Source organism: Carettochelys insculpta, chromosome 32 (genome assembly GCF_033958435.1).
Source record: "Carettochelys insculpta isolate YL-2023 chromosome 32, ASM3395843v1, whole genome shotgun sequence".
NCBI lineage: Eukaryota > Metazoa > Chordata > Testudines > Carettochelyidae > Carettochelys > Carettochelys insculpta.
In genome coordinates, this window is record NC_134168.1 from 8,026,048 (window position 1) to 8,045,331 (window position 19,284).

The 19,284-nt window shown below is 50.2% G+C and overlaps 1 protein-coding gene across 1 annotated transcript; it reads left to right on the plus strand.

Moving 5' to 3' along the window:
• The first annotated feature begins 16,205 nt into the window (after window positions 1-16,205).
• Window positions 16,206-17,177, plus strand: LOC142004431 (olfactory receptor 10A4-like). Its single transcript, XM_074982087.1, has one exon. The coding sequence runs from the start codon at window positions 16,206-16,208 to the stop codon at window positions 17,175-17,177; it is 972 nt and encodes a 323-aa protein (XP_074838188.1).
• Window positions 17,178-19,284: the final 2,107 nt, after the last annotated feature.

The window sequence follows — 19,284 nt, forward strand, 5'->3', positions numbered from 1 at the left end:
CTGTGGAGGTGAGAAGGAGACTGGGTCTGAGGCCTATCAAACATGTGACTGTGAATTAAAACATTTGAATGGCTTCCCTTCCTGTTGGGACCCTTCCGACTAAACCCTGATGTAGTTTTATTTATGCATATCAGCTGACTGACCTGGCCTTAGACCAATGCACAGATTCCCACTGCAGTCACATCTCACATGAGTCAAGACTGCTGTGGCCTCAGGTTTGAAATCTTTTTAAAACTGAAAAGCCCTGTGGAAGTTGAAAGCAGTGCAGAGATTTTGGCCTTTTGTGTCCCATAAAATGTTATTCTTCCTTAAAATTAGCAAACCATTCAAAGAGAAACTTACATGAAATGACCCAAGGAAAGCACGGGGATAAGCCGGGCCCAGTGCACTTCACAGACCCATTTAAATCAACTGTGAGTGATACTCTGTAAATATCCCGAAGTGGTGAGAATTCTTGCATCTCTCTTAAGAGCTCCTTTGGGGAACCTCCACTGACTGCCCCCAGCACGACCAGGGCAGTAAATGCAGAGCTGGCCGGGAAATGGAATTTCCATCTCGTGGGAAATGCCAGTGTGTGTTTTCACCCAGAATCAATATGAAAAGCTGAAACAGGGAACTCTCAGGTTTCAGTTCAGAAGAGTCAGTGTGAACTCAAATGTACATCAGAAATGGACCATCAACATCAACGTTTACTCGTTGGAAACATCAGAATAGATTAATTATTTTTCCAGAATGAATTTTGTTATATGTCGTTATTACTTGGCTGATATTTGGACAGGCTCTAAATGAATGGAATTATTTCGTTATTTGGGTTTATTTGGTTTACAGAAGAGAAGAGTGAGGAGTAATTAAATAGCAGCCTTACTGAAGGTGGGTTCAAAAGAGAATGGAGAGTGGCTGTTCTCAGGAGTAACAGAGGGCAGAACATGGAGCAATGGTCTGAAGTTACAGTAGGGGAGATGCTGGTTGGATATGAGGAAAAACTATTTCCCCAGGAGGGTGGTGAAGCACTGGAAGGTGTTACCTAAAAAGGTGGTGGAATCCCTGCCTGGGATGATTTAGTTTGGGTTGATCCTGTTTTCAGCAGGGGGCTGGACTCAATGATCTCCTGAGGTCCCTTCCAGTCCTGGAATTCTACAATTCTATGATTTACTCACTGCTGATGATAAGGTCTGGGGAGATACTTGTCATTGAAAGTTTGGCGATAATTTCAGTGTTCTTCCAGTCAACCATACAGTCTCTTTAGAAATAGGAGACGATGGAATAAATGAACAAGGAACACATTATGTAACAAGAGGGCTCAGCTATGGGAGCCCATCTCTAAATTAGCGGGCTTCAGCCACAATGCAAGCGCCAGGGTCATTTTTGAGAGTGGATGTGCTCATGAGAAGAGATCAGATGGAGCCCACCCAGCTGACTGCCCTCAGATTCACAGACAGCACACAGCTTACTAAATGACATTTCCACTCAGTTCAATGGATGATGATTAGGGGCAGGAGGCGGAGGAGGAGGAGGAGAAGGAGGAAGGCTGGAGAACAAAGGGGAGTGAAGGCAAGAGACGGGAGAAGAAAAAACACCAACAAAAAGACCTGGAGAGGAGCAGGTGTGGGGCTGACCTGTCACTCTGCTGGGCACTATGGAATGAGGGGGTCAGACCTTCCCCTAGTGCCAATGACCACCACGGCCTGAAATCCAGCGCTTGGCCTCACCCAAGTTTGTTAAATTAGTTAAATCCAGAATGACAGATAACAGTGGTAAACATATCAATTGAAATACTGATAGATAGACTGCTGCTGGGTGGATTAGGATAGATAGATAGATAGATAGATAGATACCATGTATGGGGATAGATAGATAGATAGGTATGGTGTATGGGGTAGATAGATAGATAGATGCAGTGTATGGGGATAGATAGATAGATAGGTAGATACGGTGTATGGGGATAGATAGATCGATATCAAGGTTCTCCACATTTGAGGTAATTTCAAATAAAGAAAAAAGTGACATGATTTGGCTCCCATTGCAGAGTGGGGCACAACACTGAGGATTGCAGGGGGAAGATGTCTGGGGGCTGAAGGCTCCTTTTCCCTACCTTGTTCAGGATGGGCAGTTCCATCTCCCAGCTGCCGCTGGTGCTGGACGTGCTGAAGGAAACAGGTGTGTTTATTACATTCACTGGCTTCTGGGACCAAGTCCCTCAGGCAAAATTTCTTTTCCTATTCCCCAGAGGAAAACAACACTGCCTCAGGCTGCAACAAACAAAAGTCACTGAGAGAATCGGTTTGTAGGAAGTTGTATCATCATCATCCTCATCTTCACCTGTATTTTCTAAATTAAAACTGTTCTGAGGTTCACTCTCGGGGTCCGTTCATCACCATTTTTTGCCTAGCTGACACCACAGAGTGGATGCAGGGCCAACCCCCAGGGCTCATGACTCCAGCTGCCTGATGTTCAGAGTCTGGGCCCCACCCTTGGCTCAGAGCCATGATGAGAACCCAGGAGCTCTGAGTCCCACTTGCTCTAACCATTACACCCCACTCCTCTGCCAGAGATGGGGACAGACCCCAGCAGTTGTCACCCCCCAGACCCCACTGCCACTGCCCAGACAACAGGGCCCATTTCCCTCCTGGAGGTCCAGAACCAAAGCCAAGAGCAGTCGATGGGATGTTTCCCTTTGGCTCCAGTCAGTTTGCACACGACCCAGGATCAGGACAAGCTTCCAAGAACATTAGAACAAAATCTGTGTGGGAGCAGAGAGTAGCCAGGGGCCATGGGAGGCGGGTGATGGGCTCAGTAGGGGTCTCTCTTATTTCTCACACATCTCTGACCCCATCACTCCAGCAGGGCCATGGGGGGCTGTGCTACAGGCTGTGGGGTGGGGCGCTCTGTGTGGGCCACCTTCCCCCTCAGTCAGTGCTGTGGCAATGCCCTCGCTTGGATCTAGGGTGCTGGGCTACAGGGATGGGCCTGGAGGGCTCTGTGGGTGGTCTCAGGTGGATGGATCCCAGCGCCCGACTCAGCAGTGGGGTCGCCACAGTGCAGGAACAGGGGAGGCTCATTCAGGGACATTCTCCTCGTTGGGTTGGCGCTAACCCCAGTGTTCCAGCCCAGCCCCATGGGGCGATGAGCTTCACTGAGGTGGGTGGGGTCTCCCTTGGGGTCCCTGCCCTCTCTGGGTCCAGGCTGACCCCTGCGCCTCAGCAGGGCACCACCTACCCTTGTGCCACATGGAGAGGTTGGGGCGCTTGGCTATGGACCTGATCCCATCAGAATCACTGCTTAGCCCAGGGGCCAGCACGATGGTCTGTGCAGGGTGGCTCAGTAGAGGGCACTCTCCCCTTGGGCTGGTGGTGACCCATAGGCCGTCTCCCGGAAGACATATCAAACAGGCCCCTGAAAGAGCCGTCCCTCCTTCCGGAAGAGTGAATCTCCACATGCACTGGTGCTCTTCCGGCAGAACAGGGCAGGAAACAACGCGGACAGGGTTGCGCCTTTCTGGGGCTGCCGGCCACACGGCCCCTTAAAGGGCCCCCACCCAGACAGCCCCTCCCTGCAAATGCTGCTGAGGCCAGCCACGCCCGTGCACAGCAAGCCAGAGCGAGGTCCCTGTCCAATGCTCACCGACCAGCAGGCATGGACCCCCAGGAGCCGCAGGACAGCACGCTTGCCCTCACCCACAGGTTGGCCATCCTCCTGGCCACTCTCCGCAGCCTCCTGTGGAGACAGAAGCCCAGGCCCGTGAGTCCTGAACCCCCAAACACACCTGCCAGGCCCCTTCCGGCTGGTCCAGTGTGTCCGAACCCAAGCCGCCAGCATGGACTGGTGGGACAGGGTCATCATGGGGCAGTGGGACAATGACTGCTGGCTGCAGAACCTGTGGATGAAGAAAGAGACCTTCCTGGAGATCTGCAGCTGGCTCATCCCCCTGCTATGATGCTGGGATACCTGGAAGAGGTAAAATAAAAAACATTCTGCCTGGAGAAGTGCATGGCCATTGCCATATGGAAATTGGCCACCCCAGACAGCTACCGATTGGGGCCGTCATCCTCCAGGTAACCCCTGCCCCAGACCCTGCCCCACTGGTGGGAGGGAGGGGGCCAGTGGGCTTGGGGGACCCCAGGCGCTGATTGGGAGGGGGCAGGGCCATGGGGGGCAGGCAGACCTAGCCCAGAGGGGATACCACAGAGCCACTGCCAGAGGGGTCCCTCAGCGGGGGCGGGGGGGGGTAGGGAGGAAAGGGTGAAAGGGGATGGGGGCAGGGACCCCTCTGTGTATGCCCACGAGTGCACATTTGCCTCGCAGGTCGTGAGGGACATCAACCACGTGCTGGTGCGGCAGCTGGTGCACATCGGGGACCTGGACACAGTTGTTGAAGGCTTTTCATGCTCAGGTTTCCCCAGTGCTTGGGGGAGATCGACAGGACTCATATCCCCATCTGGGCCCCAGACCACAGTGGCAGCCAAGACGTCAACCACAAGGGATACCACTCCATTGTGCTCTATGAGGTGGTGGATGCCCTTGGGAAGTTCACGGACGTTTATGTCATCTGGCGGGGCAGGGCACATGATTTGCAGATCCTGTGGAATTCCACCCTCTTCCCCAGGATGGAGGCCGGGACATTCATGCCCCAGCAGGAGCACGTTGTCGGGAATGTTGTGATGTCTCTCCAACTCATGGGCAACCCGGCCTACCTAGGGATGGATAGCTCAATGGTTTGAACATTGGCCCGCTGAACCCCGTCTTGTGTGTTCAGTCCGTCACTGATGGTGGTGGGTCCTTCTGTGAGTGCAGAGGACTGGACTTGATGACTTCTCAATGTCCCTTCCAGTTTCATGAGGTAGATAGGTAACCTTCTTAAGTATCTCCAGTGATGGAGATTCCACAACCTCCCTCGACAAATTATTGCAAAATAAGTATCTTAGCACATACCCAATGGAACCACTCTTTCAAAATACTAGTTGGCGTCTTTCGAAATTGGTAACCCTCATTCTACAAGAAATACAGCCTGTTTCAAAATAAACCATGTTGTGTCCAATGGCTGTATTTCAAAATGGGCTTTATGAGTACAGATACTATATTTGGAAATACCTAAGTGAGTATGCAGCTATGCAATAACGCCACTTCCATAGTGAGCAGAGGATAAATGGTTGAGGAACTAACAGCAGAAACACAAGAGACCTACAGGCCAGACTTAATGAAAGAGTCCAGAAAGACAAGGTGGATCATAGAATAGAATCACAGAATCCTAGGGCTAGAAGGGACCTCAGAAGGTCATCGAGTCCAGCCCCTGCCCAAAGCAAGACCAACCCCAACTAAATCAGCCCAGCCAGGACTATGTCAAGATGGGAATTAAAAACTTCTAGAGAAGGCGATTCCACCACATCTCTCAGTAACACATTCCAGTGCTTCACCACCCTCCTGGGGAAAGAGTTTTTCCTAAAATTGAATCAACACCTCTCCCTCTGTAACTTCAGACCATTGCTCCTTGCTCTGAGAACAACCACTGAGAATAACAACAAGAAGTCTTGTGGCACCTTATAAACTAACAGATATTTTGGAGCATAAGCTTTCATGGGCAAAGACCCATGTCATGAGATGCATGAGTGGGGGGTGGTTTCAGAGCTCACATCCCCCTGTCTGATCTGACTTGTTTTTTAAGTCTTTTGATAAGTGCTGTGGATACTAGGCCATTTCCACCTCGCTGAATAGGCCTTGCCAGCTCTGGGCCTCCCTCTTACTGAGACTCCGCTCTTTAAATACTCCTCTGAACCCCTCCCGCCGCCACTCATGCGTCTGATGAAGTGGGTCTTTGCTCACGAAAGCTTATGCTCCAAAATATCTGTTAGTCTATACGGTGCCACAGGACTTCTTGTTGTTCTCGAAGTTACAGACTAACACGGCTCCCTCTGTGATACAAGAACAACCTCCCTCCGTCCTCTTTGGACCCCCTCTTCAGGAAGTTGAAGGCTGCTGTCAAATCCCCTCTCACTCTTCTCTTCTGCACTGTACATAAGCCCCAATCCCTCAGCCTTTCCTCATAGGCCATGTGCTCCAGGAGACTTAAGCCGTGTCTACACATGCACTCTACTTCGAAGTAGCGGCACTAACTTCAAAATAGCGCCCGTCACGGCTACATGTGTTGGGCGCTATTTCGATGTTAACATCAACATTAGGCGGCGAGACGTCAAAGCCGCTAACCCCATGAGGGGATGGGAATAGCACCCTACTTCGAAGTTGAACGTCGAAGTAGGGCATGTGTAGATGATCCGCGTCCCGCACCATCGAAATAGCAGGGCCCGCCATGGCAGCCATCAGCTGGGGGGTTGAGAGACGCTCTCTCTCCAGCCCCTGCGGGGCTCTATGGTCACCGTGGGCAGCAGCCCTTAGCCCAGGGCTTCTGGATGCTGCTGCTGCAGCTGGGGATCCATGCTGCATGCACAGGGTCTGCAACCAGTTGTCTGCTCTGTGGATCTTGTGCTGTTTAGTGCAAGTGTGTCTGGGAGGGGCCCTTTAAGGGAGCGGCTTGCTGTTGAGTCCGCCCTGTGACCTTGTCTGCAGCTGTGCCTGGAACCCTTATTTCGATGTGTGCTACTTTGTCGTGTAGACATTCCCTCGCAGCGCCTATTTCCATGTGGTGCTGCACAACGTCGATGTTGAACGTCGACGTTGCCAGCCCTGGAGGACGTGTAGACGTGGCTATTTCGATGTCGCTACATAGAAATAAGCTACTTCGATGTAGGCTTCACGTGTAGACGTAGCTTTACTGTTTTGGTTGCCCACTGCTGGACCTCCTCCAACAGCATATTGGGTAAAAACACTCTTGTTCCCCTCGCAGTGTGTACATATGTTGCCCTGGTGACTGATCCTCTTGTAAACAGACCCAGAGAGTTGCCCATGGGTCAGGAAAGAACTTTAATGCACAGCTCGTCCACCCCATAGATCTGCGCCCACAAGCAGCGCCCCCTTAACCCACAATGGGCCTTGGCTCAGCACCAGCCCAAGGGGAGACCACCCCCTGCTAAGACGTCCTGCGCGGAGCCGTGCTGGGCCCTGGGCGAAGCAGTGATTCTGATGGGAGCAGGTCCACAGCCAAGCCCCCCACCCTGCTCCATGCAGCACACGGGGCCTGTGGTGCCCTGCTGAGCCCCAGGGGTCAGCCTGGACCAGAGAGTGCAGGAACCCCAAGAGAGACCCCACCCAGCTCAGTGCAGCCTGTCACCCCGTGGGGCTGGGCTGCAGCACTGGGGGTAGCGCTGACCCACTGAGGAGAACGTCTCTGAAGGAGCCTTCCCTGTTCCCGCACTGCAGTGACCCCACAGCTGTGCCGGGCGCTGGGATCCATCCACATGAGACCACCCACAGAGCCCCCCAGGCCCGTCCCTGTAGCTCAGCGCCCTAGTGCCACGCGGGGGCATTGCCACAACACTGACTGAGGGGGAAGGTGCCCCACACTGAGTGCCCCACCCCACTGCCCGTAGGGCAGCCCCCCATGGCCCAGCTGGAGTGATGGGGTCAGCACTGGCTGAGAAATGAGAAAGCCCCTGAGCTGAGCCCGTCACCCTCCTTCCTGCAGCACACGGCCCCTGGCTCCCATCTGTTCCCACACAGAGTTGTTCTAATGCTCCTGGGAGCTCGTCCTGATCCTGGTCCTGTACAAACTGACGGAAGCCAAAGGGAACCGTCCCACCGAGTGGTCTGGGGTTTGGGTCTGTTCCTCCAGGAGAGAGGTGGTCCTTGTGGTCAGGGCAGTGGGGTCTGGCAGTGTGGACTCCTAGGGTGTGCTCCCATCTCATGCAGGGGAGTGGGGTGTAATGGTTAGAGCAGGTGGGATTGGGAGTCAGAGCTCCTGGCTTCTTATTGCGTCTCTGAGACAAGAGCGGGGCCCCCAGTGTGAGCATCTGGTACCTGGAGTCATGAGCCCTGAGTGTTGTTCCTGTCTCTGTGCTGTGTTGTGTGTTTTAAATCCTTCCTCCTCCTAGACCAAACTAAGGGCACACACTTTACGAGGGTTTGGAAATCCTCTTGGCTTTGAGAAAGCATTTCTGGTGAGAACGCCGATGACGTAGCTTCCTATCAAATCATCACCCTCATGACCGGTGTTTGTTGCTGTTTGAGGCAGATTTGTTCTTCCTCTGAGGACCATGACGAGGGGTCTCCTTCGGGGGCTTAGTCCCAGAAGCCAGCGAGTGAAATAAAACCCCCTCACTTCTCTTCAGCACAGCTGGAGCCTGCAGCACGGGTGTGGAACCCCTCTTCCTAAGCGAGGTAGGCTGTGGACGCGGGACTTCAACCCCCAGCCACTTTCCCACCAACACCCTTGTGCACTGTGCCCCGCTCTGCGACTGGGCGAAGTCGCATTGTCGGCTGACTCCTTTGAATTTTTCACACATACAGCCTTAGTCTGTCTGAGCATGGGGGTTGTGTGTGTGTTGAAATCTATCTACCTATGTATCTATCTATGTATCTGACTATCCCCATACACCGTACCTGTCTATCTATCCCCATACACTGTATCTATCTATCTAACTATTCTCATACACCATATCTATCTATCTAGCTATCTGTGTATGTATCTGTCTATCCCCATACACCATATCTATCTATCTATGTATCTATCTAATCCCATACACCATATCTATCTATCTATGTGTCTATCTATCCCCATACACCGTATCTATCTATCTATCGATCCATCTATCCCCAAACACCGTATCTATCTATCTATTGATCTATCTATTTATCTATCTAACCCCATACACCATATCTATCTATCTATGTATCTATCTAATCCCATACACCATATCTATCTATCTATGTGTCTATCTATCCCCATACACCGTACCTATCTATCTATCTATCTATCTATCTATCTATCCCCATACACCATATCTATCTATCTATGTATCTATCTAACCCCATACACCGTATCTATCTATTTATCTATCTATGTGTCTATCTATTCCCATACACCATATCTACCTATCTATCCATCTGTCCTAGTCAAATCCACCTGGTAATCTGTCTTTTAATATAACAATTGATCTATTGTGCTCTGAATCCCGCTAATGTAGCAATTGTTGGTTAGGTCAGGAGCTTGGTTTCAGGGATGTTCTGTTAGTTTGCCTGGGGTGAAGTTCTGGTCCCAGAATTCCATCGTGCCCTCCAGACAAGCCCACCTGCAGGGCATGATTCCACTCACTATTTTTGTTGTCGTGGTGGCAGCGGTGGTGTTTCTGGCTTCTCCCTTCTCTGATCTTTACTCCCCTCTCTTCCATTACCTTCCCTGCTGGCCACCTAATCTGCTTGGTGAGGTTCAGTCTTTAGGTTAGCCGTGTGTATGGATCTTAACACAGTCATTTGGGTGAGCTCAGTCTGATCTCTGCTAATAAGACAGCCCAGCGCTGAGATGCCACCGTGCTTCACACCTGGTGCCTAAGAGTTCAGTGCAGGTATCACTTTGCTGAATTTAACTCAGCACTCTCTCCACATATTCTGCTCCTCTAATACTTTCTTTAATTACTTCCATTGCCTCCTCTTTATAACTGCATTGTCTCGTTTCCACGAAGAGCTCTGAAACATTCACTCAACTGCCAGTGACAAGACTTGGTAAGGATGTTATTTCTAGTGGTGAGTAATGTCTCTATCTATTGACAGATGATGTGGGAAAAGCTAAAGTAATAGATGCCTTTTTTGCCTCTGTCTTTACAGCCAAGGTCAGCTCCCAGACCATGGCACTAGACAATGCAGTATGGGAAAGAGGTAGGCAGCCCTCGGTGTGAAAAAACAGGTTCAGAGCAATTTGGAAAAAACTAGACATAAACAAATCCATGGGTCCAGATTTAATGCATCCCAGGGTACTGAGGGAAGTGGCAAAGGTCTTTGCAGAGCCTGTGGCCATTATCTTTGAAAAGTTGTAGAGATCAGGAGAGATCCCAGATGACGAGCCCTTGGCAGTTATCTTTGAAAAGTTATGGAGATCGGGAGAGATCCTGGATGATTGGAAAAAGGCAAATGTAGCGCCCATCTTTAAAAAAGGGAAGAAGGATGATCCAGGGAACTATAGGCTGGTCAGTCTTGCATCAGTCCCTGGAAAAATCATGGAGGGGCTACTCAAGGAAGTCATTTTGAGGCACTTGGAGGAGGGGAGAGTGATCAGGAATAGTCAGCATGGATTCATGAAGGGCAAGTCAGGCCTGAACAATCTGACTAGTTTCTATGATGAGATAACTGGCTCTGCGGATAGGGGAAAATCAATGGATGTGATTTATCTTGACTTTGGCAAAGCTTGTGAGACGGTCTCCCACAATATTCTTCTCAGCAAGTTAAAGGAATGCGGATTGAATAAATGGACAGTAAGATGGATAGAAAGCTGGCAAGAAGGTCAGGCCCACAGGGTAGTGATCAACAGCTCGATGTTGGGATGGCGGTTGGTTTCTAGTGGAGTGCCCCAAGGTTCAGTTCTGGGTCCTCTTCTGTGCAATATATTTACCAACAACCTGGATGAGGGGTTGGATTGCACCCTCAGCAAGTTTGCAGATGATCCTAAGCTATGGGGAGAGGCAGATATGATGGAGGGTAGGACTTGGGTCCAGAGTGACCTAGATAAATTGGAGAATTGGTCCAAAAGAAATCTGATGAGTTTCAACAATAAGAAGTGTGGAGTCCTGCTCTTGGGGTGGAAGAATCCCAAGCTTTGTTACAGGCTGAGGACAGGCTGGCTCAGTAGCAGTGCAGCAGAAAAGGACCTGGGGATTACAGTGGATGAGAGGCTGGACATGGGTCAACAGTGTGCCAAGAAGGCAGATGGCATACAGAGGTGCTTCCAAGAGATCTAGAGAATTTATTATTCCCTTCTATTCGGCACTGGTGAGGCCACATCTGGAGTATTGTGTCCAGTCCTGGGCCCCCAGTGTAGAAAGGGGGCATTGAAGTGAGTCCAGCAGAGGGCAATGAAAATGATTAGCAGGCTGGAGCACATGACCCACAAGGACAGACTGAGGGATTTAGGTTTATTTCATTTACAGAAGAGAAGAGTGAGGGAACATTTAATAGCAGCCTTCATCTTCCCAAATGGGGGCTCTAAGAGTATGGAGAGAGGCTGTTCTCAGTGGTGCAGATAGCAGAACAAGGAGCAATGGTCTGACGTTACAGAGGGTGAGGACTAGGTTGGATATTAAGAAAATCTATTTCCCCAGGAGGGAGGTGAAGCACTGGAATGTGTTACCTAGGCTGCGTCTACACGTGCACGCTACTTCGAAGTAGCGGCAGTAACTTCGAAATAGCGCCCGTCACGTCTACACGTGTTGGGCGCTATTTCGAAGTTGAAATCGACGTTAGGCGGCGAGACGTCGAAGTCGCTAACCCCATGAGGGGATGGGAATAGTGCCCTACTTCGACGTTCAACATCGAAGTAGGGACGTGTAGACGATCCGCGTCCCGCAACATCGAAATAGCGGGGTCCTCCATGGCGGCCATCAGCTGGGGGGTTGAGAGATACTCTCTCTCCAGCCCTTGCGGGGCTCTGTGGTCACCATGGGCAGCAGCCCTTAGCCCAGGGCTTCTGGCTGCTGCTGCTGCAGCTGGGGGTCCGTGCTGCATATACAGGGTCTGCAACTAGTTGTTGGCTCTGTGTATCTTGCACTGTTTAATGAAAGTGTGTCTGGGAGGGGCCCTTTAAGGGAGCGACTTGCTGTTGAGTCCGCCCCGTGACCCTGTCTGCAGCTGTGCCTGGCTCCCTTATTTCGATGTGTGCTACTTTGCCGTGTAGACGTTCCCTCGCTGTGCCTATTTCGATGTTGGGCTGAGCAACGTCGAAGTTGAACATCGACGTTGCCAGCCCTGGAGGACGTGTAGACGTTATTCATCGAAATAGCCTATTTCGATGTCGCAACATCGAAATAAGCTATTTCGAAGTTGGGTGCACGTGTAGACGTAGCCCTAGAGAGGTGGTGGAATCTCCATCCTTAGAGGTTTTTTAAGTCCTGGCTTCACAAAGTGCTGGCTGGGATGATTTAGTTGGGGTTGATCCTGCTCTGAGACCGGGGCTGGGCTTGACGACCTCCTGAGGTCTCTTCCAGCTCTGGGACTCGATGATCCTAACTGCTCCACGGAAATTAGGGATTTTGGAATTTCCACTTTTCATGACAATTCAGATGAAAACATATGTTGGAACACTGGAATTTGCCATGAATGGGAATTCTATTTCCCACCTCACTCCACCTTTACCACAACGATTGTATTCACAAAAGTCAGCATAGGGACCTCAAATAGCTCTGAAGAGAGGAAGAGTTCTCACCCCTTCTCCAGGTCTCTGCATTGAGAGCATTTCATGCTGCTTTTCACAACAACAACAACACAAAAGTCGTTTATTCAGTGCACTTTGCATAGTGCATCCCCAGAGCTTGCTTTGGTACTTTGATTTTTTTCCTCTCCTATTGCCTCTGTGAACACACACACTGCCACCATGGGAGCATTTCCAGCAGATCTAGAGAAGTGATTACTCCCCTCTGTTCCGCACTGGTGAGACCACATCTGGACTATGTCTTCACTGCGGTGATCTGTTGACAGAAGATATTGTCGGAAGATATCATCTGACAAAACTTCGGTCCTCAGGTCGTGTCCGTACACGAAAGCACATCACTCTATCTATCTGCTCTGTCAACAGAAAGCAACCAGACTGCCTGGCCGCTTTCTTGACAGACAGGCCAACCAGTGCTCAGTGACCCAGAAACCCTGTCTACCAACAGAGGGCCTCCCAGAGCATCCACGTGGCATTTTTTGTCAATAGATTCTGTTGAGAAAGGTGTTCTTCCTCGAGACGGAGAAGCAGAAGGCTGTCAATAAAATTGATGAGTTCTGTCAACAGTATGTCGACAGAATGTATTTTTCATGTGGATTCTCCATGAGCTTCGTTGCCAACCTGGGTTGTATTGACAAAATGCTCTAATGTAGATGCAGCTCTGGAGGATTGTATCCAATTCTGGGCACCCCGCTACAGAAAGGATGTGGATGCATTGGAGAGGGGCCAATGGAGGGCAATGAAAATGATTAGGGGGCTAGAACACATGACCTATGAGGAGTGGGTGAAGGATTTGTGCTTAGTTTGGAGAAGAGACGAGTGAGGGGTGATTTGATAGCAGGGGGCTCTGAAGAGGATGGAAAGAGGCTATCCTCAGCAGTGACAGATGGCAGAACAAGGAGCAATGGTCTCAAGTTAAAGTGGGGAAGCTCTAGGTTGAATATTAGGAAAAACTCTTTCACGAGGAGGATGGCGAAGCTCTGGAATGCGCTGCCTAAAGAGGTGGTGGAATCTCCATCCATAGAGGTTTTTAAGTCCCAGCTTTACAAAGTCCTGGCTGGGATGATTTAGTTAGGGTTGATCCTATTTTGGACTCAATGACCTCCTGAGGTCTCTTCCAGCCCTAGGGTTCTGTAATTTTATAATTTTCAATGGTGTCTATGTGAGTTGCTGTGCTTGTGTTTGTGTCTGTGTGGAATTTTTCAGGAAAATGGTCCTGTTGTTATGGCAGAATCTCAGAAATCAGAAGATGTTAGTTTCCATTTTTGGAAATATTAGCTTAATGTGTAAACTCAATCACTTCCTTCACTCATTCTTACTCACCCTCTAAATAGTTCACCTTTATTGGATGCATTGCATTAAAAGCCCCATTTTGAAGGCGCTAACGATGAGCAAAATGGTCTTTTTATCAAGGTTCTTTTCTATTTAACCTCCATCACCTTATGCAAACCAGTTGCTCTGAAGTTCCTTGTGTCAACCTAAAAGCTTGAATAGTCTCAAAGGAGTAGCTCTACTAAGCTGTAGTTTCACAAATAACAAGCATGCCTGTAGCACCCTAGGGACTAGGACATTTATTAGTTCACGAGCTTTTCTGGGGGTAAATCCAACATCAGGAATTGGAAGACAAATGAACCTGTAGGGGAACACGTTAACCTCCCTGGATGCTCCATAATGGAATTAAAAGTAGCCATTATTCTACAAAAGAATTTTGTCATAAGATTACTGAGGGAGACGTCTGATTTGGAATTCATTCACCAATTTGACACATTTATCATACGCCTGAACAGAGATCTTAGCTGTCTTATGCATTACAAGGGTAATTTTCCCACCTTTGATATTCACAGGAATGGGACACATCCTATTTAATTTACTTCATCTACTGGTCATTCTAGAGACAGGTAACCCCTTTTAACACTATATAAACCCTGGATTCTATTGTTCTACTGCTTCCTTCTGAGGAAGTGGGGTTTACCCAAGAAAGCTCATGACCTAACAAATTTGTTAGTTTCTACAGTGCTACATGGATTGCTTGTTATTTAGAAAACCCTGAAGTAAAACATTGGGACTACATCTACCCTAGAAGTATCTATCATCAGAAGTGTCTGTGAGGAAATCTACTCTCTTTACAAAAGGGCTCCCGAAATATCTAGATGGCTTTATTGTCAACAGTTTCTGTCAACAAAACGCATTTTGCATGTAGTTGCTCTGCAAGGTTTCTTGAAAAAAACCTAGTTTAGCCGACAAAACTCTCTAGTATAGACATAGCCTGGTGGAGAATGTCTCATATTGCCTAGGGAGGATGCGGAATCACATGACTGGAGATATTTAAAGGCGAGTTAGATAAAGGTCTATCAAGGAAGGTCTAGATGGTGCTTGGTCCTGGTGTGAAGACAGAGGACTGGACTCGATGACCTTTTCAGGTCACTTCCAGTTCTAGTGTTCTATGATTCGATGAGGCTATTGTTGGGTCTTCCTTCTTGAATGATTCTTTATGGCAAGATCTGAAGACAAACACCTGGTACTTCTGTAAATCAATATGACTCTTTTTACACCAGTTGACCTATTAAGATTTACATTAACTAAGAAACTGGCCTTAGGACATTTTTTGCATATTTAGAGAAACCAGTGTGTTTAGGATTCTGCTCTGAAGGAGGGGTAATTTAAATTGTTCTCTGATACTTTGGGAAGAATGATATTTTATAACTCACAAACGGCCAAAATCTCCAATTGTTTCTCGCTATTTACAACGTTCACCATGCCTCTTATTCTTCAAAGGGCTTCAAAAATGTCAGGATCATTGCATCAGTTTCCTCATATGGGTAGCTCACCCTTTGAGTTTGACTTCAACAGGATTATTTTCCTTAATACAATTATTTTGGTGATTAAGCTATGTGTGAGATCAGAATTTGCCCTTCTTTGAAATAATATGTTTGGTGAACGTAGCTGTGAATCTCCATCCTTAGAGGTTTTTAAGACCCAGCTTGAAAAAGTCGTGGCTGAGTTGATTTAGTTGGGGATGGGATCTTCTGAGGTCTCTTCCAGCTCTAGGAATCTATGATTCTAAGAAAGAAAGAAAGAAAGGAAGGAAGAAAGAGAAAGTGTCTACATTACAGTGATCTTTCAAAAGATGATCTTCTGGAAGATACCTTCTTTTGAAAGACCGCATCTACGCATAAAAAAGCAGATCAAAAGAGCAATCTCCTCTTTTGAAAGAGGGTGTCCACACAGCCCCCACTCTTTTGAAAGAGAGGGGAAAAGGCCAAAAAATCTGGCACCATGAGGACTGTTTTTTTAAACAAAGGTCCCCTGGAGCATCTACAATAGCTTTTTTCCAAAAGAATCTTTTGGAACAAGGCCCTTTTCCTCATTTGTGAGAGGAAGAGGATCTTGGAAAGAAATGCTTCATTCTTTTGTAAGGAATTTGAAAGAGTGCATTTTGTGTGCGGACATTCTGAGTCTTCTTTCAGAAGAGGGCCTGATTTTCTGAAAGGACTTGCTAGTGTAGACACAGCCAAAAAGAAAGAGAGAAAGAAAGAAAGAAAGAAAGATCTCTTTGGGAATTTTAATGTATACATTAAGAAAATGTGCTTGAAGAGGAAGAAAAGATGCTGTGAAATTAGATCAGATGTAGCGATTTTAACATTACTCAATCAGATCCTGTCCATTGTGTATTTCCACTGGTGTCAAAGCAGGCACCTCTCCAGGTGATCTACGTTGGCATAGCTGGACTGAAATCAAAACAGTGTCACCAGATGATGCGTGATGGTGATGGAACCAAGATACAGGTGTATATACGGAGTTGGAGCAGGTTTTCATCTGAAGCATCCCAAAAGAAAAGAAACCAGTTTGATTCACATCCACAGGTTTGTCATGTCTCAGGTTCAATCTCTTTCTTTGTCCCTGCTCCATGATGATCAATTCTGAGAGTGACCCTGGAGGGAACCAGACCATCTCTGATGTATTCATCCTGGTGGGGTTTTCAAACCTTCATGAGCTGCAAAGCCTTCTGTTTCTTGTGTTTCTTTTCACCTACCTGGTGACCCTGATGGGCAACCTCCTCATTATCCTCGTTATAAAGCTGAACTCTTCCCTCCACACCCCCATGTATTTCTTCCTCGTGAACTTGTCTCTCTTAGAAATCTGTTACACCACCAGTGTGGTCCCTCAAATGCTGGTTCACCTCCTGGTGGAGGAAAAGGCCATCTCCATCGCAGGCTGTGCAGCCCAGATGTACGTCTTCACAATCATGGGTCTCACGGAATGCTGCCTCCTCGCAGCCATGGCCTATGACCGCTACGTGGCCATATGTCACCCCCTGCACTACACAACCATCATGAGCGGCCGGGTGTGTGTTCTGCTTGCGGCAGCTTCGTGGTTCATCGGCATCTCGGTGGAAGTTGCTCAGACCACGTGGATCTTCAGCCTGCCCTTCTGTGGCTCCAACCGCATCCCCCACTTCTTCTGTGACATCCCACCAGTAGTGAAGATGGCATGCACCGACACCTCCAAAAACGAGATTGTGGTCTTGACTGTGTCAGTTCTGTTCATCATGAGCCCTTTCTTGTTAATCATCCTCTCCTACATCCGTATTATCTGCACAATCCTCAGGCTGCCGTCGGCGGAGGGAAGGCATAAAGCCTTCTCCACCTGCTCCTCCCACCTCACCGTGGTGACTTTGTTCTACGGAACGGCCCTCGTCACCTACCTGAGGCCCAAGTCGAGCTCCAGCCCAGAGAGTGACCAAGTGATTTCACTCATGTACACGGTTGTGACACCAATGTTAAACCCCATAATCTACACTCTGAGGAATAAGGAAGTGAAGGGAGCCTTTAGAAAAACAGTGGAGAAGGGCATCTTCGTGCAGAACCAGAGAAATTAGGAGAGGAAAAGTAGTTTTAGTAAAAAGAGGAGGAATTAAGGAATTTGGTAAAATTCTCCCAATGGCCCTCATTTTTTGAAATTTTTCCTTTTGAAAGACACTGGCCTGCCTGACTCCCACCCTCTTCCTGAGTGCCCCAACCTCCCACGCACTCCCCTGAGCTCCCCCCCGCCCGACACCCCACACAAGGGGATTCACAACCAAAGAGTGAATCTGGTTATGCTGGGCCTGTTTCAGAACAAAAGCCCACCCCACGTCAGAGGGAAAACCAGGGAATGTCCTGCTCGATGGTACGAGAAACAGACGGTTCTCCTGTGCTGGAGAGAAGGGGCCACTCACTGGGTGAGCTCATACGAGTCCTCAAAAACATGCACTGCCCTCCAGACACAGTTCCACCTCACCCCCTCCCTGCAGCACACACCCCCTGGGACCTCACACCCTCCCTGCAGCACACACCCCCTGGCACCTCACCCCCCTCCCTGCAGCACACACCCCCTGGCACCTCACCCCCCCCTCCCTGCAGCACACACCCCCTGGGACCTCACCCCCCCCTGCCTGCAGCACACACCCCCTGGCACCTCACCCCTCCCTGTAGCACACACCCCCTGGCACCTCACCCCCACTCCCTGCAGCACACACCCCCTGGGACCTCACCCCCTCCCTGCAGCACACACCCCCTGGGACCTCACCCCTCCCTGTAGCACACACCCCCTGGCACCTCACCCCCACTCCCTGCAGCACACACCCCCTGGCACCTCACCCCCTCCCTGCAGCACACACCCCCTGGCACCTCACCCCTCCCTGTAGCACACACCCCCTGGCACCTCACCCCCACTCCCTGCAGCACACACCCCCTGGCACCTCACCCCCACTCCCTGCAGCACACACCCCCTGGGACCTCACCCCCTCCCTGCAGCACACACCCCCTGGGACCTCACCCCTCCCTGCAGCACACACCCCCTGGGACCTCACCCCCCCCTCCCTGCAGCACACACCCCCTGGCACCTCACCCCTCCCTGCAGCACACACCCCCTGGCACCTCACCCCTCCCTGTAGCACACACCCCCTGGCACCTCACCCCCACTCCCTGCAGCACACACCCCCTGGGACCTCACCCCCTCCCTGCAGCACACACCCCCTGGCACCTCACCCCTCCCTGTAGCACACACCCCCTGGCACCTCACCCCCACTCCCTGCAGCACACACCCCCTGGCACCTCACCCCCACTCCCTGCAGCACACACCCCCTGGGACCTCACCCCCTCCCTGCAGCACACACCCCCTGGGACCTCACCCCTCCCTGTAGCACACACCCCCTGGCACCTCACCCCCACTCCCTGCAGCACACACCCCCTGGCACCTCACCCCCACTCCCTTCAGCACACACCCCCTGGGACCTCACCCCTCCCTGCAGCACACACCCCCTGGCACCTCACCCCTCCCTGCAGCACACACCCCCTGGCACCTCACCCCCACTCCCTGCAGCACACACCCCCTGGCACCTCACCCCCACTCCCTGCAGCACACACCTCCTGGGACCTCACCCCCCCTGCCTGCAGCACACACACCCTGGCACCTCACCCCTCCCTGTAGCACACACCCCCTGGGACCTTGTAGCCAGACAAAGTCTCCCCCTTACAAGCCAGCTTGCTCGTTGCCCCCCCCCGACCGAGGAGCACACAGGGCACGGAAACGGCTGCTGACAGCACAGTCTTTGATGCCCTCATTGAGGCCCAGATATGCTGGCTTATCGTGACCCTGAGAAGCAGAAAGTACAGCTAGAAGGCTAACAGGCCAGACTGTCAACATGAGAGGGGGGGGTGGACCCTCAGAAATCACCCCAGCTGGCATTGATCAATATGATGCACACACACAATCACCCAGAAGGGGACGTGCCCCGCCCGCACAAAAGAATGTCCTGTACTCCTAAATTGCCTATCTCTTGTCTTACAAGTGCAAACTAAGTAGAAATGCCCTTGTAACAAACTGGCGTCACAAAGACAGACCAGTATGATCTGGCACCATAGATAAGAAAGAGAATACGTAACCCAGAAGGGGTATAAAAGATGGGTCCAGCAGAACTCTAACTTTGAGTGCATTCAACCAAC

What these genes read in the sequence shown, in the direction of transcription:
- LOC142004431 (XM_074982087.1), top strand. Translation starts at nt 16,206, where the DNA reads ATGATGATCAATTCTGAGAGTGACCCTGGAGGGAACCAGACCATCTCT.